At 46.1% G+C, this 24,299-nt stretch overlaps 1 protein-coding gene across 5 annotated transcripts in view; it reads left to right on the forward strand.

Annotated features, from left to right (window-relative positions):
• PLEKHM1 (pleckstrin homology and RUN domain containing M1) overlaps positions 1-24,299 on the forward strand; it is a 53,854-nt gene that overhangs the window by 2,752 nt on the left and 26,803 nt on the right. For 4 of the 5 annotated variants that reach the window (XM_064369238.1, XM_064369240.1, XM_064369241.1 and 1 more), the window contains exons 2-5: positions 2,421-2,509; positions 6,390-6,637; positions 8,010-8,636; positions 15,184-15,589. In XM_064369238.1, coding sequence (XP_064225308.1) covers positions 2,462-2,509; positions 6,390-6,637; positions 8,010-8,636; positions 15,184-15,589 — 1,329 coding nt within the window. In that variant the 5' untranslated portion in view covers positions 2,421-2,461. Of the gene's footprint in view, positions 1-2,420; positions 2,510-6,389; positions 6,682-8,009; positions 8,637-15,183; positions 15,590-24,299 lie in introns of those variants that run through there. The other variant, XM_064369242.1, reaches the window with a different exon arrangement.

A 24,299-nucleotide genomic window follows, 5' to 3' on the forward strand; every position in this document is an offset into this window, starting at 1 on the left:
GTAATTCTCTTTTTTTCTTCCTTGATATCTGTAGGAAGTGAAATTAGACATATAGAGAAGGCCAGGCAGTGTAATGAAGGAAACCAACTGGAACTGTTCCTTCCTGTGTTGGAACATTTAAGAAAGTATAGCTCTGAGACTTTGGGAGCATTGGTAGGACCTGGGTTCGGCTGGTTGGGGCTATAAATCTGATCGGCAGAACTGTTTCTTGTTGGTTTTAGACCTTCTGTGATAAAATGGAGCTTTCAAGTACCTCTGAAGAGGAAGTAATAGTTTGCCTGAAATTCTCTGAGCCAAAGACCTGAGGCCGTTTCGTCCAGGGAAAGATGCAAGAGTTGGGATGAAGAAACCAGAGAGTTCTGTCCCTTACCTGGGGCCCATTGCTGCTGAACCTCAGATTTGCCCATGACCCATGACATAGTCCTGGGAGGTCCTGAGAACAGGTGCCCAGGGTGATTGGGTTACAGCTTGCTTTTATCCAAGGTACTGGCAGAAGTTACAGGCAAAGACATAAATTAGTACATGTAAGGTATACATTGGTAGGGGCAGGGTAAGGTGAGTTAAAAGATTTCCTGATTGGCAATTGGTTGAAAAAGTTAAACTTTGCCTAAAGAGTTAAAGTCAACGGAGAGAAATGCTTGGGGTTGAGACAAGGTGGGTTGTGGAAGCCAAGGTGTAGATGAAGCCTTCAGGTAACAGGCTCCAGAGAGAATAGATAGTACGTGTATTTTATCAGAGCCTAAAAGGTGTGGGACTCTTAGTTAAATCTCTCCTAGATCAGTAAAAGGCCTAGAAAGGGAAGGGAATCTCTGCAGGATATAAATTTCCCCCACAAGAGATGGCTTTGCAGGGCCATTCCAAAATATGTCAAATAAACATATTTGGGGTAAAATACTTTGATTTCCTTTAGGGCCAGTTATGTCTCATGTTATGTTAGACCAGAGTCAGGTTGGAGTTGGTATCTTCATTGCTAAGAGTCTGTCCTGTGAGTCTTAAGATTCTGTTTTAATGTTAATGCTGGTCAGAAGGGAGAGGCTATCATGAGGCATGGCCCATGCCCCACTTCCTGTCATGGCCTGAACTAAGTTTTTAAGTTTTTTCAAAATCCCTTTGGCCAAGAGGGAATCCATTCAGGCAGTTGGGGGGTGTATAATTTTATTTTTGGTTTACAGCACTCACTCAGGAATTGGGGTTTTTCTAGGGCTGGGTTGGCTTCCTCCTGGGGGCCGGTGGTGGAGTCAGGCTGCTTATCAGCCCCGGGACCTCAGGAACTTCCTTGACCTGGGTCAGCTGCCTTTCCGTATTTGTCAGGTGGAGATAATAAAACAGCACTTCTAGGGTGTTTAGGAGGGATATCAATTAGGCAATATAAGTAAAGAGAGCCTTGGTTTTGTTAACTTCTTTGTGCCATTATTTTTTGAGAGCCCAGACAGCCATCCCTTTCCTAGTGTTCCCCTGATGCTCAGCTGGGCGTTCGCTAGAGATTTGTTTAGATGTGAATGTGCCTGCCTAGCCTAGGTCTGCCCAAGTTGCTGGGATGGGGCCACCAGCCAGCAGCCCCCTCAGGCTCAGGCCAAAGTCCTCACCCCACCCCACCCACTCCCAGGGGGAAGCCGGCAGCCCTGAGGGATTGAACCACTCACTGACTTCAACTCTTCCTGCATACTCATTTGGACATGGCATTCTTGGTCTGTAGATTTAGGTGGTCACATCCGCTGGAATGACAGACACCAGGTACAGGTACATATCAGGCCCTGTGACAGGCGTTTTACACATTCTCCATCTAAGAGGTCTGCGCATACCTACCTGGTTAGTGGCAGATTGCGATGAGACCTCGTGGTTGTCACGATTAGACGAGCCCCTGTATGCCACTCAAGCCAGACCCTTGAAGCCCAAAGGAGAAGAAGTGTAGCAAGGGAGCCCTTCCTTTTCAAAGCCATTCCAGTTGTACATTTTACTGCTGAGCTGGCCGACATTGGACTGGGACAAGAGTGAGGGGTGGGGGCAGGGTGTTGCAGGACTCAGCCCCTGAATGTGACTTGTAAGCCCCTGCTTCCTGGTCCCAGTGGGTTCCTTCCACCTTCAGCTGCATCCTCCCCCTTGAACCCACAGCTCTGTATCTGCATCAGCCTGTCATTCCCTGCTTACAGGTTTCGATCCTCCAGGGCCCTGGCTTTCCGGGCAGCATTTGATGTGAATTGCCTTTACCACCCACTCCTTGGGGTGGATCCACCCCTGGCACCCAGGACTCCTTGCCTCCCAAGGACTGAGCCCTCTGGGCTCTCCTTCCTTCAAATCCACTCTCAGTTTTTACTTTTGTGTTGAGTGAGAGGGGCTGACCTCCTACTGCTTGCTGGGAATGGACTCTGCCTGGTGGGGAGCTGGCCACCCATTCATCTGGCTGCCATCTGTCTCTTCAGGTGTTATGTGATTCTCCAAGGGAGCAGCTGTGTGAGTGGAGATGCTCTCAGTGGTAGAGAATGGACTGGACCCCCGGGCTGCCATCCCGGTAGGTGGGCGAGAGAGGATCAAAGGTGGGGAGGGGCTGCAGGGGACGGTCATTTCTTTGGCTTGGCTCACTTCGAAATGAATGGGCACTGCCCTGCAAGAGAGGCCAGTTAGAGGAAAATGTTACAACACAAGTAGGCTCCGAGGAAACCCTGTCCTTTCTAGATCACCTTATTGGTGGTAAGATGGGAATTTACAAAAAGCAGTGGGAATTTAAGATCAGTTACCTGAAGACCAAGGATTTCCATTCAGCCCTGTGCCCTTAGGCCATGATTTGGTCACAGTCTGGCCAGTGCATTGAATTGGTGGGAAACAGATATTCCCTTGTTGTTTCAGTAATGGGGGTAAGCTGGTGAACTTACATGTATCTGAACATTTACCATTTTCTAGGATTTTCTAAATGTAATTATTTGTGACCAGTTCACGAGAACCCCCTAGGACTCTGTCTTGGAGAGCCCTTTACACCCTCCTGGGATGTCTCAGGCACTCTGTGGATGTAGCTGTCGGTTCCCCTGGAGAGGCAGAAAGTCAGGTAGCTTTGGGGCTGGTCCCTTAGCAGTATACTGAGGTCACTTTCTGGGAGAGGCCAGGATTTCCCTTTCCTCCTCACTGCTGCTTCCCAGCTCAGAGAACTCTCTGCTTGAAAGGAACTATAGCCCCCAGAGCTGTGCCTTTCCCCTGCTGGCCACAGGAGAGTCCAGCTCCACCTGTCTCCCAGCTGGCTTTCATGCAGAGGCTCTTCCCTCCCCTCCGCACCCCAACTGTACCACCCCAGTACCGGCTGAATCCCTCCCCAGGACCCTCCAGAGCTAGGGCAGAGCCCTGGCCAACTCAGCCTTTTAACAGCAGCTGCATAAACTGACTCCATGAGGGTATGCGTTTCTTGAGGGTATGCCGTATTTCTCTCTGTATACCCTAACCCAACACCTAGTAGGCACAGTTGAATGAAGTGTGTTATGTACTTTTTTTAAGATAATTTACTAATAACATCTTGCATTGAAAAGAACATTTAACATTAGACTTTTTCAAGATTAAAAAACTTTTGAGCTTCAAAGGATACTATTAAGAAATGAAAAGACAGCCCACAAAATGGGAGATAACATTTGCAAATCAAATATCTGATAAGAGTCTAGTATCCAGAACATATATAGAACACTTATAACTCAATAAAAAGACAAATCTTCCAGTTATAAAATGGGTAAAGGATTTGAATAGGCACAGAAGATATACACATGACCAGTAAAGATGCCCATTATCATTACACATCAGGGAAATGCACATCAAAGCCACAGTGAGCCACTACTTCACACCCACTAGGATGGCTGTCGTAAAAAGTCAGTAACTAGTGCTGGCAACAATGTGGAGAGACTGGGACTCATATTTCTGGTGGGAATGTAAAATAGTACAGCCACGTTGGTTAACAGTTTGGCAGTTTCTCGGTAAGTTAAACATAGGGTTACATACACAATTCCACTCCTAGGTATATACCCAAGGGAACTGGAAATATAAATCCACCCAAAAACTTGTACATGGATGTTCATAGCAGCATTGTTAATAATAGCAAAAGAGTAGAAACAACCCAGATGTCGTTAACCAATGAATGAATGATAAAATGTGGTATATCTATGCAGTGGAGTATTATCTGGCAATAAAAAGGGATGAAGTACTGATACATGCTTGAAAATATTATACTTTTTGTATTTTTAGTAGAGACAGGTTTCTCCATGGTGGCCAGGCTGGTCTCGAACTCCTAACCTCAGGTGATCCACCTGCCTTGGCCTCCCAAAGTGCTGGGATTACAGGTATGAGCCACTGTGCCCAGCCATAAAATCTTCTAAAATTAGATAGTAGTGATGGTTGCATAATTGTGTGAATGTACTAGAAACAATTGAACTATGTACTTTAAATGAGTGCATTTTATGGTATATGAATTATGTCTCATTAAAGCTGTTACTTTTTTAAAATTTAACTTTTCAAAGATTATTAACATTTGTTGTTTTGGCTGAAATCAAAATAAAAGATTAAAATATATATCCATAATCCTATCACCTAACAATTCAAACCAGTTTTTCTTCAATTCCTTCCAGTCCTTTTCCAAACACTTATGTGATTTTCACATACTTATAATTATGCTCAATTTTTACTCTGTATTTCCAGAAGACTTTATATACATTTTGTGGTGTATTCATTTAACGAACATTTATCGAGTATTTCTATGTGCCAGGCACAGTGCCAAATGTTGACACAAGGATGAATAAAACACTGGTCTTAGTACCACACTCAGCTCTTTTATATACATATTTATGTTTTTTTCTTTTTTTTTTTTTTTTGAGACAGAGTCTCGGCTCTGCCACCCAGGCTGTAGTGCAGTGGCGTGATCTCAGCTCACTACAACCTCTGCCTCCTGGGTTCAAGCGATTCTCCTGCCTCAGCCTCCTAAGTAGCTGAGATTACAGGCACTCACCATCACACCCAGCTGATTTTTGCATTTTTAGTAGAGATGGGTTTCATCATGTTTGCCAGGCTCATCCCAAAGTGTTGGGATTACAGTCATGAGCCACTGCGCCTCGACTCTTTTATAATTTATCTATTAGGTTTTCTGGTTTTCAAAGGAAACCACTTCCCTAAAAAAAAAGGTAGTCCTGCCCTCAGGAGCAATCTTTATAGTGCTATAGATCAGAAAGTATTATTTCTACTTTAATAGATGAGGAAATTGAGACTCAGAGACGTTAAGTGAAATGTCTGAGGAGGCCCATCTAGTTACTGATGGCTAGGACTGAGCCTAGTCCTGTGGCTTCCAGACCTAGGATCTTTCTTTTTTTTCCCCCCTCTTTTCTTTCTTTCTTTTTTAAAAAAAAAAAAATACGAAGTCTCGCTCTGTCGCCCAAGCTCGAGTCAGTAGTGAGATCTTGGCTCACTGCAACCTCTGCCTCCTGGATTCAAACATTTCTCCTGTCTCAGCCTCCCCAGTAGCTGGGATGACAGGCTCGCACTACCATGCTCTGCTAATTTTTTTGTGTTTTTCAGTAGAGATGGGTCCCTTAGCAGTATACTGCTAAGTATAACTTATTCATTATGTTGACCAGGCTGGTCTTGAACTCCTGACCTTGTGATCCACCTGCCTCGGCCTCCCAAAGTGCTGGTATTGCAGGTGTGAGCCACCACGCTCGGCCTTTTTGGCCTTTTCTTTCTTTTTTTGAGACAAAGTCTTGCTACATTGCCCAAGCTGGAGTACAGTGGTGTCATCACAGCTCACTGCAGCCTTGAACTCCTGGGCTCAAGCAGTTCTCCTGCCTCTAGCATCCCAAAGTGCTAGGATTACGGGCGTGAGCCACCACACCCAGCCTAGGATCTTTCTTAATATAAACCAGGCTCCTGATCTCCTCACGTTTTTTATTGCTGTGGGGCGGGGGTGGGTGGGGGGGGATTGTTTTTGTTTTCCTCTTAGCTTATTGATTCTCTACAGAAACTTGTTTAGGTAAAAAAGCTGGGAAGCCCCACCCTTGTCCTAGATGGGTTTACCCAAGCTCCCATTGCTGCAGCTATGATGGGGCTAAATTTAAACGCAAGATTATATGGCTCTAAGTTCACGTAAGTTTGGGCTAAAAATCAAAAAGGGTCTACACTGAAGGATGTGTAAAACAACAATAACAATAATTATCTCTGGGCAATGTGTGTGATTTTCCTTTTCTTCTCTATGCTTTATCTTTCTTTGCTATAGTTAACAATGTGCTAATTTTGCAGAAGGAATCTATAGACCTACCTATAGATGTGTGTGCATGTGGTTGCACATGTATTTGGCAACAGGCAAAGAATTACACTCTAGGGAATCTCCATAGAATTTTCTGCTAAAGACCTGTGTTCTGTTTGGCGTTGCCTAGGTCATCAAGAAGAAGCTGGTGGGATCCGTGAAGGCCTTGCAGAAGCAGTATGTGTCCCTCGATACAGTGGTCACTAGTGAAGATGGAGATGCCAATACCATGTGCAGTGCCCTGGAGGCTGTTTTTATCCATGGCCTGCACGCCAAGCACATCCGAGCTGAGGCCGGAGGAAAAAGGAAGAAAAGTGCCCACCAGAAGCCTCTGCCCCAGCCTGTCTTCTGGCCCCTCCTGAAAGCTGTCACCCACAAGTGAGATTAGCTGGAGAAGTTTTGCTATGGGGAGGATCAGCAGAGTATGGGACACTTGGCTTTTCCTCCCCAGCTATTTAGGAAGCCAACAGAGATGCCCTGTGTTGTAGCATAGAGATAGGGTGAGGTAGGGTTGAAAGTGTCTTCTAGAAAGGTTTATCTCTAGACCAAGCTTCCCAGCCAGTGTGCCAGCAGATCTGGAGACCCTCAGCACTCAGGCAAGAGCAGTGGCTGCTTTGAGCCCTGGGACTGGTCACCTTTAGCAGGAACAGCCTTTGTGCCACACTGGGGCAGAGTTATGTAGTTACAACAGAGGTTGTGTGGCCTGCAAAGCCTAAAGTATTTACTATCTGGTCCTTTACAGAAAACGTTTGCTGACCCTGCCTTAGATTGTTCAAACATCTGAGTTGTAAATCTTATCTCTTAAGGAGGTATGGGGTTATTTTTATTAAAGACTGGAATCAGGAAGGAGCATATGAATGTTCACCCTGAGACACTTATCTCTGGCCTCTATCTGGGCTTTTGAGCAAGTAGCTGGCACTGTGTCTCTAAGGACCACTAAATGCCACCTTGAGCCCAAAGAAGCCTTGTCAGTCTCTGATCTTCCTTTCCATGCCGACTGCCACTGCCCCATCTCAGGTTCCTCTTCTTTCCTGGGTAACAGTGGCTTTCTAGTTGTCCCCTTATCTCACTCTGTCTTTCCTTGAGTCTGTCATCTGGTCAACATTTACTGAGCTGAAGCTCCTGGAGCTTACTCACTGAGCCTAGTAGAGTGCGGTCTATATTCCCATGGGGGAGATAGAAACGCACAAGGGACTGTGGTAGCTCAGAGGAGGGCATGTACATCAGACCGAGGCATTCTAGGACTGAGTTTGGTACACCTGGGGTCTGATCTCGTGCAGAACATCTACCCTGCAGTCTGCATGATTGTGGTCAAGTCACTTTTTTTTTTTTTTGAGCTGGAGTTTCGCTCGTTGCCCAGGCTGGAGTGCAATGGCGAGATCTCAGCTCATTACAATCTCCACCTCCCAGGTTCAGGCAATTCTCCTGCCTCATCCTCCTGAGTAGCTGGGACTACATGTGCAAGCCACCACATCTGACTGTTTAGTTGTTGTTGTTGAGACGGAGTTTTGTCCTGTTGCCCAGGCTGGTCTCGAACTCCTGAGCTCAAGTGATTCACCTGCCTTGACGTCCCAAAGTGCTGGGATTACAGGTGTGAGCCAACACATTTGGCCTAAAACACTATGATCCAAGAATTCTTCATGCCTATATCTATTTGCAGTGGTTATTCCTCGTTCCTGCTAACCAGGGGATAAGCACATCTCCATGATTTGGGGTGATTTCTTGAAACACATCTATTCTCCTTTTGCAGACACATCATCTCAGAGTTGGAGCACCTGACATTTGTCAACACGGACGTGGGCCGCTGCCGGGCATGGCTACGGCTGGCCCTGAACGATGGCCTGATGGAGTGCTACCTGAAGCTGCTGCTGCAGGAGCAGGCCCGCTTGCGCGAGTACTACCAGCCCACCGCCCTGCTCCGGGACGCCGAGGAGGGCGAGTTCCTCCTGAGCTTCCTGCAGGGCCTCACGTCCTTGTCCTTCGAACTCTCCTACAAGTCTGCCATCTTAAACGAGTGGACGCTTACCCCACTGGCCCTGTCTGGGCTTTGCCCGCTTTCTGAGCTGGACCCTCTCTCTACCTCTGGTGCAGAACTACAGCGGAAGGAGTCTCTGGATTCCATTTCCCATTCCTCAGGCTCTGAGGACATTGAAGTCCAGCACTCGGGTCATAAGATCCGGAGGAACCAGAAGCTCACTGCCTCCTCCCTCAGCCTGGACACGGCCAGTTCATCCCAGCTGTCCTGCAGCCTAAACTCTGATAGCTGCTTACTCCAAGAGAATGGCTCCAAGAGTCCAGACCGTTGCGAGGAGCCCATGTCCTACGACTCAGACCTGGGCACAGCAAACGCTGAGGACTCAGACCGGTCTCTGCAAGAGTGAGTACCCTCCCCCCACTCCTTCCTACCCTCTCTCCTCCCTCCTTTCTTTCCTCTCTTCCTCCCTTTCTTCCTGTAACATGTGATTGTCACTGAACTCTAGTAGTAATTCAAGAAAGCCAAGGGAGACATCGCCTTCTCCAGGAATTGGAGTTGCTGGGAGCAGGCAACACAGGCATAGTGGAGAGAGTGGACTTAGAACAGCTCAGAGCTGGTTTGGGCCCCAGCTCTGCCTCGGTGACTTTTAGCAAGTTACTTGGCCGAGTGCAGTAGCTCACACCTGAAATCCGAACACTTGGGAGGCTAAGGCAAGAGGATTGCTTGAGCCCAGGAGTTCGAGGTCAGCCTGGGCAATGTAGCAAGATCCAATCTCTAAATGTAGAAATAATAATAAAATAAAACAAAAACAACAAAAAAGCAAGTTACTTAGTCACTGCAAGGCACAGTGTAAAATATTGTTGTCTTCTTCTAGAAGAAAAGGAAGGAAACTAGTAGGTCAGAGCATATTTAAAACTTCCAACAAATAGATGAAACATAATGCATGAGTGTGACTTCACAGAAGACCTTGGGGACACAGGACCTGAGTGCTGTGTGCAGGAGGTGGTGGACAGGTGGGGACAGACAGGTGTGTGGAAGAGTACATGGGGCAGATGAACTTGACTGGAGAGGGAGCTGGGGCAGACAGTTCTTCACACAGCCTTCTAAAATTTTTTTGCTAGATAATCCATTTTTATATAGTTAAAACAAATCTAAAATATGTATAGTAAAAGCCCTTCGCATCCTGTTCTCCCTCTACCCTGTTCTTTCCTCCCACTCCTACAACCATAATGATTAATTTCCTATATATTCTTCCAAATTTCTAAATGCATCTACAACAAATACCAGTATAAAGATTTTTAAAATTTCTTCCTTATTTGTTGCTTTCTCCCCTACAAAGGCAGTATCTACATACTGTTCTATATCTTATTTTAGAGAAGATCTTTTCATATCAGAGTTTCTTCATTTATTTTTTATTTTTGTTTTTATTTTTTATAGAGACGGGGGTCTCACTATGTTGCCCAGGCTGGTCTTGAACTCCTGGGCTCAAGAGATCCTCCTGTCTCAGGCTCCCAAAGTGCTGGGATTACAGGTGTGAGCCACCCTGCCCAGCCTCATTCTTTTTTTTCTATTGCATATTGTCCCAGTCTATGAATGTACCTTAGTTTACTTAATCAGGCCAGTATTTAATGGGTGCTGGGGTCTTTGTTTTCATAAATAACCTTGTGTATGCGGTCATTTAGTTCTGTGTAGGTATCTCTGTTCAGTAAACTTCCAGATGCAAAACTCCTGAGCAAAAGGATAGATTAATATGGAATGTTCACAGATAATTGCCCACTTATACACCACCAGGAACGTCCTTGTGTCTCAGCCTTGCCAACTGATGGTGTTAGCAAACTTTTGGATATTTGCTCATCTGATAAGTGGAAAATGGGAACTTTTTATTTAAAGCCTCCTTCAGTTGGTCCATGTTCCATCAGCCTGTGTTTGGGACAACCTTCTTTCCACTCCTCCTGCGGTCTCGCCTTGGTTCAGGTCCCTCCAGGATTCTCACCCAGCATAGGAGGAGTACCAGCATTGGGTGGTGTAATGGACTGGGCTTGGAGCAGACCTAGTTTCAAGTCCTGTTCCACCACTTACAAGCCTAGGAAGGTTAGGCATATTGCTGACTCTTTCTGGGGCTCTGTTTACTCATCTGTAAAATGGAGATTCCCTCGTGGGGCTATTTGAGAATCAAATCAGATACCTGTTAGTGAACGACACATAGGAGATTGTCTGGTAGGCCCAGAAATGGCTTCTGAGCACATTAGGTGGAGTTTTCAAATGTTAAATGGAGGGATTTAGATAGAATACATTGGGGAGGAATAGTCTCTGTCTCCAGTGACCACTGGGACCGTGGCATGACAGGCCTGCAGTGTGACCCAGGCATAGGGCATGACTTAGGCTCACTCACCTGTCTTAGCCCTTCCTGTATGTCTGCTTCCTCTGCAGACCAGCCAGCCATCCCCTTGTCATGTGTCTCGCCTTTGTCTCATGTGTCTTGTGATTGGAAAATTCCAGCTTAAGGTCACTGAATCAGTAACCATCCTCTCTGTGTAGGAAGTGTTGTCCCGGCTATTATGGGGAAATTGGAGGGAAAAGGGTCAGGATGTATAGATGCATACTGGACAGTGGCATGAGGAACTGGCAAACATAAGACACACAGAGGCACAAACACACAACCAGCACCAGCATTCATCAAGCTAGGCCTTGAAGTCAGTCCTTGAGCATCCACAGAGACCAGCATTTCTTGAAGTGTATATTTCAAGGGTAAACTGTTCTCACCGACACTTAGAGTTCATTAAAGTTTTTACATTATTTAAATATTTGTAACTTTAAATTAGACATAAATTCCTTGTGCCTATCATTACACGTATAAAATCAAAACATCCACAAATTAAATGTAAAGAAAGTATAAAAGACACAACGTTCAAAATGAAATTTATTAATATAAAGTGGTTCTGTTTAGCAGAAACCAAATTGCAGTTTGCCTAGTGAATGGAGGATTGACTGTCCTGAATAGCTTCTTCCGTGCAGATTGGATCTATGTTATAATAATCACTGAGTGGCGTAGGTATAGTCTAGAGGGTCTAAGTACTTAGTTTTAAGTACTTAGAATGGTCCCTGGTGCATAGGAATCAATAGTGCTCTGTCGGTGGTATTGTTGTATTTTATTGTGCTCTTATTTAATTTTATTTATTTATTTATTTATTTATTTATTTGAGATGAAGTCTCACTGTCACCCAGGCCAGAGTGCAGTGGCGTGATCTCAGCTCACTGCAACCTCTGCCTCCTGGGTTCAAGTGATTCTCCTCCCTCAGCCTCCCAGGTAGCTGGGACTACAGGTGCCCGACACCACACACAGCTAATTTTTGTACTTATAAGAAAGGGTTTCACTAATGTTGGCCAGGTGAACCCCTGACCTCAGGTGATCTGCCCATCTCCACCTCCCAAAGTGCTGGGATTACAGGCATGAGCCACTGCACCCAGGCTGGGTAGACATACCATTTTTTGTTTTTTGTTTTTGAGACAGAGTCTCACTTTGTTGCCCAGGCTGGAGTGCAGTGGTGCGATCTTGGCTCACTGCAACTTCCACCTCCCAGATTCAAGCAATTCTCTGCCTCAGCCTCCCGAGTAGCTGGGATTACAGGTGCCCGCCACCATGCCCAGCTAATTTTTTGTATTTTAAGTAGAGACGGGATTTCACCACGTTGGTCAGGCTGTTCTCGAATTCCTGACCTCGTGATCTGTCCACCTCAGCCTCCCAAAGTGCTAGGATTACAGGCATGAGCCACCATGCTCCACCATATGTTTTTAATTCTCTTAGTTATATACCTAGGGGTGGAATTGCTGGGTCGTATGTACCTCTATGTTTAACTTTTTGAGGAATTACTAAATTGTTTTCTGTAGTAGTTATGTCATTTTACATTCTCACCACTAATATATACAAGTTATAATATTTCTACATCTTTGCCAACCCTTGTTATTTTCTTTTTTATTACAACCATCCCAGTGGGTATAAAATAGTATCTCATTGTAGTTTTGATTTGCATTTCTCTTTGACTAATGATGTTGAGTATCTTTTCATGTGCTTATCGAACATTTGAATATCTTCTTTGGAGAAATGTATGTTCAGATCCTTTGCCCATTTAAAAATTTAGTTATGGCCGGGCGTGGTGGCTCACGCCTGTAATCCAAGCACTTTGGAGGCCAAGGCGGGCGGATCACCTGAGGTCGGGAGTTCAAGACCAGCCTAACCAACATGGTGAAACCCCGTCTTTTAAAAAAATAAATAAATAAAAATTAAAAATTTTGGTTATTTATCTTTTTATTGTTGATTTGTAAGAGTTCTGTATATATTCTGGATAATAGGGCCTTCTATGTAATTTAAAAATATTTCCCCCCATTCTGTGAGTTGTTTTTTTGTTTTTTGTTTTTTGCTTTTTACCTTCTTGATAGTATCCTTTAAAACACAAACATTTTTTGTTTTTGTTTTTTGAGACAGAGTCTTACTCTGTTGCCCAGGCTGGAGTGCAGTGGCGCAATCTCGGCTCACTGCAGTCTCTCCCTCCCGGGTTCAAGCGATCCTCCTGCCTCAGCCCCCTAAGTAGCTGGGATTACAGGTGTGTGCCACCACGCCTAGCTAATTTTAGTATTTTTAGTAGAGATGGGGTTTCACCATGTAGGCCAGGCTGGTCTCAAACTCTTGGCCTCAGGTGATCCACCCGTCTTGGCCTCCCAAACTGCTGGGATAACATTTATTTATTCAGACAGAGTCTTGCAGTGTCACCCAAGCTGGAGTGCAGTGGTATGATCTCACCTCACTGTAACCTCCGCGTCCTGGGTTCAAGCAATTCTCCTGCCTCAGCCTCCCAAGTAGCTGTACTACAGGTGCCTGCCACCACGCCCGTCTAATTTTTTTTGTATTTTTAGTAGAGACAGGGTTTCGCTATGTTGGTCTGGCTGGTGTTGAACTCCTGACCTCGTGATCCACCCACCTCGGCCTCCCAAAGTGCTGGGATTATAGGCATGAGCCACCGTGACTGGTCAATTTATTTTTTATTGCTTGCTTATGGTGCAGATCTCACATCTAAGAAACCATTGCCTAATCCAAAGACATGAAGTTTATACCTCTCTTTCCTTCTAAAAGCTTTAAGGTTTTAGCTCTTACATTTAGATCTTTAATCCATTTTGAGCTAATTTTTGTATATAATGTGAGATAGCAGTCTAGCTTTTTTCTTTTGCATGTGACCCACTCACTTATCTCAGCACCGTTGTTGAAAAGGCTATTCTCTCCCCATTAAAATGTATTGGTGTCTATGTTGAAAATCAGTTACTTTTTTTTTTTTGTAAACAGAGTCTCCCTCTGTCACCCAGGCTGGAGTGCAGTGGTGTGATCTTGGCTCACTGCAACTTCCATCTCCCAGATTCAAGCAATTCTCTGCCTCAGTCTCCTGAGTAGCTGGGATTACAGGCACCCACCACCATGCCTGGCTGCTTTTTGTATTTTTAGTAGAGACGGGGTTTCACCATCTTGGCCAGGCTAGTCCTGAACTCCTGACCTTGTAATCCACTGACCTTGACCTCCCAAAGTGCTGAGATTACAAGCGTGAGCCACCGAGCCTGGCCAAAATCAGTTACTTATACATGTGTGGATTGGCCACCTATTCTTGACTATAATGTCTTGAAATGTTGTTTGGGGTTAAGATGGTATAGGTAAGAGCAGAGCTCACTGGGAAGAAAACCAGGTGAGCAACTTGGATTCTAAAATCCTCATTTCCATAAGCCCAAATTAAGGGGAGCTTCATGTGTCTTCTGGACCTAGTCCAAGCCATCAGGGCAGATGCATGCAGGCTTTTGGGCCTCAGACAGCCTGTGGCCATCTGAATCTGCATTTGCTCAGACTGATTTTCATTTGCTCAGACAGCCTGTGGCCGTCTGAACCTGCATTTTCTCAGACTGATTTTCATTTGTTCAGACAGCCTGTGGCCATCTGAACCTGCATTTGCCCATGACGTGCTCCACTGGTTTTATAAGCAGAAGAGATAGCAAACAGGTTTATTTTCAAAATGAAGCTTGGCTCTTCAGAAGCCTCAGAGAGGGAGGAGCAGTTGCTAGTCAGTGCACATTCCAGAAGGCCCAGAGCATGTTTCTGTGCATTGTTTATGTGTGAGTGTATGTGTGCATGCACATGTACCAAGGCAGTAACTTGCTCCCTGTGGCCCCAGGAAGCACCATGGAGGAGACAGGGAGTAGCAGTCCCACAATGGAGAGTGAGCAGGAGCACATTTCGTGTGTACTCATATCCACCCTCACACACCTGCTGTACACTGAGCTCCAGCAGCAGTTTCTGGGAATGTGAGGCTTTGCTGTCTCCACACCCAGTCCAGCTCTGAGGGGACCAGCCCTTGCGCCTCCCCCAGCTCTGCTGTCCCAGTGCCTGCCCAGGAACAAAGGATGACCTCGCTTAGGAAACCTGTTAGCCCTCGCTTCTCCTAGTCCCTGTTCCAGGGTACAGAGTCCTGGCGCCTCAGCTCCCTGTGCTGTGGAGGAGGCCTGTTCTGAGACTCTCTGTCCCCGGAGGCTCTGCTGCAGACTGTGTTTGGGGAAAGGATGGCCCACACAACTGTGTGTTTGGCTGAGCAAGCTCTCCAGGCCCACAGCTAGCCTACTCAGAATGCCAGTAAGTCCCCATTCACACCAAGTCCTCTTTGTCTGCTGTGGGAGCTTCTTCACCTGATATCCTGGGCTCCACAAATCACCTGTCCACCCAGTCTGCCTAAATCCTGGCCAGGAAGAAAGTGGTGGGAGTGTCAGAGGAGGACTGTGTGAGGGCAGTGCAGTGGATAATTAAGAGGGTGTGGGTTGTTTTAAATCATAAAACAGCAGTTTTTCCTTTTTCCCTCTACCCTGATAGCCTTGGGCATTGTCACAACCTGTCACACAGGTTTCTTTGTTTAAAAACTTCTAGGGTATTGTTGGAATTCAGCAAAGCCCAGGTAAACTCTGTGCCAACCAACGGACTGAGCCAAGAAACGGAGATCCCCACACCACAGGCCACTCTCTCCCTCCGTGGCCTCGACACCAGCACACATGCGCACTGTGAGGCACCTGCAGAGCCCCTTCCTGCCCAGGCGGCCTCTGGAACTCAAGATGATGTCCACCCGCAGGAGCCGCATCCCCAGTCGCCCAGCACCCTGGACTTACAGCAGCTGGGCACTGCCCAAGCTGTGCCTGCAGAGAGCGCCTCAGGCCAGCAGCCTTCTAGTATTGTCAGCGAGACAGCCAGAGCAGTGGGCCCAGGGAATGGCCCACAGAAGGCCCCGAAACATGATGGAGCTGGACCAAAGCTGGTAGTTTCCTCACCCACCAGTCCGGTGAGTGGTGCAAGCCATTCCGGGGGCAGTCTTGGGAAATGTCAGCTGAGGCAGAGTTTCCCCAGCTAGTGACCCCGAGTGGTCTCTGCCTTCTCCCTGTTAGCCTTCCTCTCCCTGTGTGGTGACAGTGTTAATAGCATCGTGATGGTGGGGCTCATGTTTCTTGGCATGTGAGCTATAGATGTAAGCCAGGCACTGGGCTGATCACTTCCCGTTTGTATCTCTTGTCATTTTCATGTCACTCTGTGAAGATCATTCTCATCTGACCGCAGTCTCAGCTCTTTAACCATTACCACTCACCAGCTAAGTCCTTGGGCAAGCCACTTCAGTTCTCTGAACCTTCATTTCCTCCTTAGTACTCATTATTATTAAATTTTTTTTTTTTTTGAGATGGAGTCTTGCTCTGTTGCCCAGGCTACAGTGCAGTGGCACAATCTCTGCTCACTGCCACCTTCGCCTCCCGGGTTCAAGTGATTCTCCTGCCTCAGCCTCCTGAGTAGCTGGGATTACAGGTGCCCACCACCATGCCCAGCTAATTTTTGTATTTTTAGTAGAGATGGGGTTTCACCACGTTGACCAGGCTGGTCTCAATCCACTTGCCTCGGCCTCCCAAAGTGCTGGGATTACAGGTATGAGCCAACGCACTCAGCCTATTAAATTAATATTTTTATAAAATACTGGGCCTTGAACATACTCATTTTGCAGCATGACCCAGGTTTTAGAGCTGTACTGTCCAATATGGCACCTACCAGCCACGCTTGGCTGTTAAACATTTAAAATGTAGCAAGTCCACATGGAGATGTGCCATGTAAAATAAGTGCTAGATTTCAACAACTTAGCATGATAAAAGAATAGAAAATCTCCCTTTTTTATGGATTGCATGTTAAAATGAAAATATTTGGGGGCTAGGCATAGAGGCTCACACCTGTAATCCCAGCGCTTTGGGAGGCCAAGGAAGGAGGATTGCTTGAGCCCAGGAGTTGGAGACCAGCCTTGGCAACAAAGTGAGATTCCGTCTCCACAAAAAATATAAAAGTTAGCTGGACATGGTGGTGTGTGCGTGTAGTTCCAGCTACCGGGGAGGCTGAGGTGGTGGGATGGCTTGAGCCCAGAAGGTTGAGGCTGCAATGAGCTATGGTGATTGCACCACTGTATTCCAGCCTGGGTGGCAGAGTGAGACCTTGTCTTAAAAAAAAAAAAAAAAAAAAAAGATTTTGGATATATTGGGTTAAATAAAATATATTATTAAAATTAATTTCACCTATTTCTTCAGCCCCAGGAGATCTTGAGAACATGTGCCATACTTTTAAAAAATGTGGCTACTAGAACATTTAAAATTATATATGTGGCTCGTACTGTATTTCTTTTTTTAAATTTTTAAAAACTTTTTTTATTTTTTAGAATTATAAGCTTTAGCTTATACTGTATTTCTATTGGACAGTGCTGTTCTAGAATAAGCCAGTCCAGCCATGTGCAGTGGCACAAGCCTACGGCCCCAGCCACTTAGGAGGTTGAGGCAGGAAGATCCCTTGAGTCCAGAAGTTTGAGGCCAGGGACAATATAGCCCCTCAGGGAAGCCAGCCCTGGAGATCTCTGTGAGAGAACCCCATGAGTAGAGAGGCCTGAGAACTACTGGCCCAATGAAGCACAAGCCAAAGACTGTGAATTTGAGCTTTTTTGTCTTTTCCATTTCTTCTTCTTTGGCCTTTGCAGTTTCCCAAAGTTATTGATGTTTACTGAGTGTGGGTAGGAAAGCATGTGTGTGGTATCTGCCCCTGCTGCAGTTCAAGCCCCAGTGGCCTGGCCAGCAGGATGAGGGAAAGCAGTTGCTCTAGAATGCCGGGGCCACCTCCAGAGAAGGTCCACAGGAGAGGGAAGAGACGGTGCGGATAGGGCTGGTGCTGCTGTGATGGGAGAGAGAGTAAATACCTTTACGGGCTTAGGTGCCTCTGACTATTTCTGTTTCAAAGCGTCACAATTGTTTTGTTTTGCTTTGTTTTTTCTTGAGATAAGGCCTTGCTCTGTCACCCAGGCTGGAGTGCAGTGGTGTAATCACGGCTCACCGCAGCCTCAACCTCCCATCCTCAAGCAATCCTCCGACTTCAGTCTCTGGAGTAGCTAGAACTACAGGTAGAGCCAACGTGCCCTGCTAATTTTTTTTTTTTTTTTTAATAGAGATGGGATTTCACCATGTTGCCCAGTCTGGAGTGATCCTCCCACCTCAGCCTCCCAAAGTGCTAGGATTATAGGCATGAGCCCCCATGCCTGGCCTGGCTTCACAGTTAAACCACACCATGGGGAGCAAAAGAGGGTCATGAAAAGCAGAGGCAGAGATTTGTATGCTTGTTCCCACAAGGACACAAAGCCGGGAGTGTATCCCTGCTGCGGTCTGGGGCTCAGGGTGGGGTCTAGTCTTGCTTTTTCAGCTCCATTCATGCTCTTCTCTGGGCAGTAGCTTGTAGATCAGGGGTGTCCAGTCTTTTGGCTTCCCTGGGTCACACTGGAAGAAGAAGAATTGTCTTGGGCCACACATAAAATACACTAACACTAATGATAGCTGATTAGCTTTAAAAAAATCACCAAAAAAATTTTCATGATTTTTTTGGGTTTTTTTGGTTTTTGAGGTGGTGTTTCACTCTGTCGCCCAGGCTGGAGTGCAGTGGCACGAACTTGGTTCACTGCAACCTCCACCTCCTGGGTTCAAGCAATTCTCCTGCCTCAGCCTCCCAAGTAGCTGGGATTATAGGCACCCGCCACTGTATTTTTAGTAGAGACAGGGTTCTACCACGTTGGCCAGGCTAGTCTTGAACTCCTGACCTTAAATGGTCCAGCTGCTTTGGCCTCCCAAAATGCTGGGATTACAGGCATGAGCCACCGCACCTGGCCAAAAATCTCATAATGTTTTAAGAAAGTTTATGAATTTGTGTTGGGCCACATTGAAAGCTATCCTGGGTCGCATGTGCCTCTGGGCTGTGGGTTGGAAAGCTTGCTGTAAATCATATGACTCAGGATGGGGCCAGAGCCATGGAATAGACAGGCAGAGGCACCCCACCCCCCTTTTTTTAAACAGCTTTATTGAGACAGAATTCAAATACTATACAATTCACCTGTTAAAGTATAATACCATGTTTTTTAGTATATTCATACAGTTGTGTAATCATCACCACAGTTTAATTGTAGAACACTTTTAATCCCCTATGGAAGAAACCTTCTACCCATTAGCAATCACTCCCATCTCTCTCCCTTCAACTCCTGGTCACCACTAATTTACTTTCAATCTTTATAGATTTGTCCATTCTAGCATTTCATAGAAATGAGACTATGTGATGTGTGACCTTTTGTGTCTGGCTTCTTTCATGTAGCATGTGTTTTTAAGGTTCATCCATGTTGTGGTGTGTATGAATACATCACTCCTTTTTATAGCTGAGTAGTCTCCCATTGTATATTTCACTGTATGGCTATGTCACTTTTTATGTATGGTTGCATCAACTGATGGACATTTGGGTTATTTCCACTTTAGGCTATTATAAATAATGCTGCTATAAATATTCGTGTATAAGTTTTTGTGTGGGCATATGTTTTTGATTCTCCTGGACGTATAACTAGGAGTAGAATTTTTGGATCATATAACTATATTTAACCTTTTAAGGAACTGCCAAACTGTTTTCCAAAGCAGCTGCCCCATTTTATATTCCCCACATCCTCACCAACAGTTTGTACTGTCTAGTTTTTTTTTTTTTTGAAATGGAGTCTCGCTGTTGCCCAGGCTGGATGGAGTGCAGTGGTGCAATCTTGGCTCACTGCAGCCTCAACTTCTGGGACTCAGGTGCTCCTCCCGCCTTCACCTCCTTAGTAGCTGGGACGACAGGCTCATACCACCATGCTTGGCTAATTTTTTTGTATTTTTTATAGAAATGAGGTTTCACCATGTTGCCCAGGCTAGTTCTTTAAATAGTGTATATTCTGGGTTCTAGACCCTTACCCATACATTATTTACAAATATTTTCTCCATTCTGTGGGTTGTCTGTTCACTCTTTCAGTGATATTGTTGGCAGCATAAAAGCTTTTAATTTTGATGTAGTCCAATTTATCTAGTTTTTCTTTTGTTACTTTCCTTTTGGTGTTAGTATCTAAGTACCCATTACCTAATCCAAAGTCACAAAGATTTACTTCCATGATTTCTTCTTAGAATGTTATCTTTTTCTTCTTCTTTTTTTTTTTAATAGAGATGGGGTTTCTCCATGTTGGCCAGGCTGGTCTCAAACTCCTGACCTCAGGCGATCCGCCCACCTCGGCCTCCCAAAGTGCTGGGATTACAGGCGTGAGCCACCACGCCTGGCCAGAATGTTATCATTTTAGCTCTTGAGTTAACTTTTGTGTATGAAGGATGTAGATACCCAATAGAACCAGCACCATTTGTTGAAAAGGCCATCCTTTTCCTGAGGAATTGCCCCACGTTCTCCTTTAAAGAAATTTTGAGGAATGATGTATCTAAAGTACCAGATCTTCAGTGTCCACCTTGGTCAGTATTTACATATGAGGTGCATCCTGTGACCACCATCTAGATCAAAATACAGATTGCGTCTAGCCCACCAGGGGCTCCTGTGGACCTTCTCCCAGTCATTATGCCCCTTGAAAACTACCATTCTGACTTTTAGCACCTTGCGTTAGTTTTTTTCTGTTGTTGAACCTCATACCTCTAAATGGAATCATGCAGTATGGTTTTTTTTTTTTTTTTGAAACAGAGTCTCACTCTGTCACCCAGGCTGGAGTGCAACGGCACAATCTCAGCTCACTGCAACCTCCGCCTTGCAGGTTCAAGCGATTCTCCTGCCTCAGCCCCCCGAGTAGCTGGGACTGCAGACACGCGCCACCACGCCTGGCTAATTTTTGTATTTTTAGTAGAGACGGGATTTCACCACGTTGGCCAGGCTGGTCTCAATCTCTTGACCTCATGATCCACCTGCCTCGCCCTCCCAAAGTGCTGGGATTACAGACGTCAGCCACTGGGCCTGGCCTCAGTATGTATTCTTTTGTGTCTGGTTTCTTTCGCTGAACACTACGTCTGTGAGCTTCAGCTGTACATATAGTATGAGGCTATGGTTTGTTCTTTTCCATTGTTCTATAGTATTCCATTGTAAAAATATATCACAATCTATTATCCATTCTCCTGTTAATGAACATTTGGGTTTGCAGATTTTGACTATTCTGAAGAAAGCTGTAGTGAACATTCTTGTACATGCTTTTGGAGAGCCTCGGTGCTTATTTCTGTGGGTATATACCTGGGAATGGAATTGCTAGGTCCTTGGGTGGCATATGGTTAGCTTTGTTTTTTTTTTTTTGAGACTGAGTCTCAATCATTGCCCAGGCTAGAGCGCAGTAGTACGATCTCAGCTCACTGCAACCTCCGCCTCCTAGGTCCAAGCGATTCTCTTGCCTCAGCCTCCTGAGTAGCTGGGACTACAGGCGTATGCCACCATGTCTGGCTAATTTTTGTATTTTTAGTAGAGACAGGGTTTCACTGTGTTAGCCAGGATGGTCTAGATCTCCTGACCTCATGATCCGCCCACCTCCGCCTCCCAAAGTGCTGGGATTACAGGCATGAGCCACCATGCCCAGCCTCTGGGATTGATTTTTGTGTGTGGTGTGAATTAGAAGTCAAAGATTGGCTGGGTGCAGTGGATCACACCTGTAATCCCAGCACTTTGGGAGGCCGAGGCAGGCGGATCACGAGGTCAGGAAATCAAGACCATCCTAGCTAACACGGTGAAACCCCATCATTACAAAAATACAAAAAAATTAGCTGGGTGTGGTGGCACGCACCTGTAGTTTCAGCTACTCGGGAGGCTGAGGCAGGAGAATACCCGGGAGGCAGAGGTTGCTGTGAGCCAAGATCGCGCTACTGCACTTCAGTCTGGGTGACAACCTCTGTCTCAAAAAAGAAAAGTCAAAGCTCATATTTTTCTATATGGATATCCGATTGGCCTCACTGTTTCTTGAATATGACCATGTAAATCACAGAACGGTCAGTGTGGGTCAGACTCTTCGTATTTGCTATTCTGAAGATGCTTCAGTACAGCCTGAAGATTTACTTACTGAAAATGAATGCTCTAGGACCTTGAAGGTTGTGACTGTGCGCCTACCAACCCATGCTGAAGGTTGAAGAGACAAGCTCTGCAGCGCCTGCCTTGAGCTGGAGGCAGAGTGACGGCCTGCCTCAATGCTGGCTGTGTGCCTCACGGGGCTCCACAGAGCAGCACTGACCAGGTTGAGTTCACTCCTGCCCAGGGTCTAGCTTCTGCTTTACAGGCTCAGGCATCCTATCTTGCCAAGGCCTCAAAGCAGATGGGACAGGGTAACATCTCTGCTCACTAAGCTCTGATCCACTGGCCTCCTTGCAGCCCGAGGTTGGAAGGAGTCCAAGAGAGCTCCTTCCAACCTCAGGCTTCTTTATTTAAATTTTTTTTTGAGACCGAGGCTCACTCTGTCACCCGGACTGAAGTACAGTGGCTCAATCTCAGCTCACTGAAACTTCCGCCCCCCGGGTTCAAGTGCTTCTCATGCATCAGCCTCCCAAGTAGCTGGGATTACAGATGCCCACCACCACACCCAGCTAATTTTTGTATTTTTAGTAGAGATGGGGTTTCACCATGTTGGTCAGGCTGGTCTCAAACTCCTGTCCTCAAGTGATCTACCTGCCTCAGCCTCCCAAAGTGCTGGGATTACAGGCGTGAGCCACCATGCCTGGCCCAGCCTCAGGCTTTTACGTTTGCTGTTCCTTCTTTCCCAACTTGCTTCATTGTTGTCTCAGCCTTCCCTGACCAGACCCCCGTAGCTCAAATGCCATCCCCAGTGACGCTCTGTCCCATTCATCTGCTTGACTTTGCCTATAACACTCATAATTACAGTATATTATCTTTTTGTCTCCTTGTTTATTTTCTGTCTTCCTTACTAGAATATTAGGTCTATGATACAGAGCACCAGGCCTATTCACTTTTGTATTGTCAGCACCAAGCACTGTACCTGGGAGAGAGTAGGCATCGGTGAATAGTCCTCAGACTCCCAAAGATTCTTGAGATGCCAACTTCTAAGTTTATTTTGTTCCCCCATCCCCAGTATAAGGCTGTTTGGAATGGTTCTTTTTCTTGGTATGTCCAGCAAGTGCCTGGCCCAGAATCATACTAGATGAGGGAATAAATCATGACCATCCCAATATCTTTAATATAAAATAACAAAGGTGAATCAAGGGGCCTGGAAGGAAGGAGACAAATGTGAATTTTAAGATTATGGACGTTCAGGCTGGGCATGATGGCTCACGCCTGTAATCCCAGCACTTTGGGAGGCCAAAGCGGGCCATCGAAGTGTATCATCAAGCGGACAGAGTGGTCAGGTTGGTGTGATCATAGCAGGCTCTGCCTCTGTGCCAGCTACAGGGGACTCTGATTGCTGGAAGGTTGCTTAGGGAATGTGACATGTAAGCACTTGGTGCTGAGTCTGATGTGAGAACCTCGGGTCCTGCTGCTGTCCTGTGTCCATCTTACAGGGGAGTTGTGGATGCATTCACTGCTCATTCAGTAGGTAGTCACCAGGTACCACTATATAGCCTGCCAGCTTACATGGGCCTGCTGGGCTCCTGGCCTGTGGACGGTGCCAGGCTGTGCCCTGCATGTCTACCCCTGTGGTCTTCATCTTTCTATGCTTCTGTCAATTAGCCATGTACTTTTTATTTGACGTTATTTTGGGGGAGATGTTGTGGTCACTGTCAGGTTTTACGGTACAGAGACCCATTCAGTCTTTCTCTTTAAAAAATTGATTTTTAATTCATTGAACACAAAGCACCTACTATAAGCCAAGCACCATGTTAAGTGCTAGGGGTAGAGTGATACAACAGGACAGACAAGGGCCCTTTGGGTACAGATATTAGATTAGACAAATGATTATCTGCATCATAATTACACTTGTGCTAAGCCCTGGGAAGGAAAGGTGCAGGGAGTAGGGGGCTCTCAAGGGTGACGCATGTCTGGGATCTGGGGGCTGTGAGTTTGTTTCAGTTTAACTCCCAGAGGGCAGTGTGAGTTCTAGGACTTGGTCTTAATCACTGTCCCCATGGACCACCTGCCCATGGTACTTGGTTCCCCTCCCACAGTTATGAGTACAGGCAGTTCCTTTGCCTGGTGTAATGAGGACAAGCTGGACAAAGTCTCATCCTTTTGAAAGTGGCCCAGAGACCATGTGTCTCACTCCTCAGCCACACTCCTCTCTGGGATTCAGCTGTTATATATGGTGTCATGAAGCCTTTAGTAATGCAAGGTGGCATTCTTCTGTCTTGGGTACCTGGTGACAGTTGTGGCTGTGCTATAGATCCTTAGTCGATGATGATTTCCCTCCACTGTTAAAGGTTAGGGTACTGGCCAGACATGGACCCTGAGTGAGCAGGTTGTAGGAAGGTGGTGGGAAAAAAAGGAGAGAAGGAAGCCACGTGCCGTGGCTCACGCCTGTAATCCCAACACTTTGGGAGGCTGAGGCAGGCTGATCACCTGAGGTCGGGAGTTCGAGACCAGCCTGGCCAACATGGTGAAACCCTGTCTCTACTAAAAGTATAAAAATTAGCCGGGTGTGGTGGTGGGTACCTGTAATCCTAGCTACTCAGGAGGCTGAGGCAGGAGAATTGGTTAAACCTGGGAGGTAAAGGTTGCAGTGAGCTGAGATC

The sequence above is a fragment of the Aotus nancymaae genome, unplaced genomic scaffold, assembly GCF_030222135.1.
Source record: "Aotus nancymaae isolate 86718 unplaced genomic scaffold, 86718_ANA_hifiasm-v0.15.2.pri h1tg000089l, whole genome shotgun sequence".
NCBI classification, from domain to species: Eukaryota; Metazoa; Chordata; class Mammalia; order Primates; family Aotidae; genus Aotus; species Aotus nancymaae.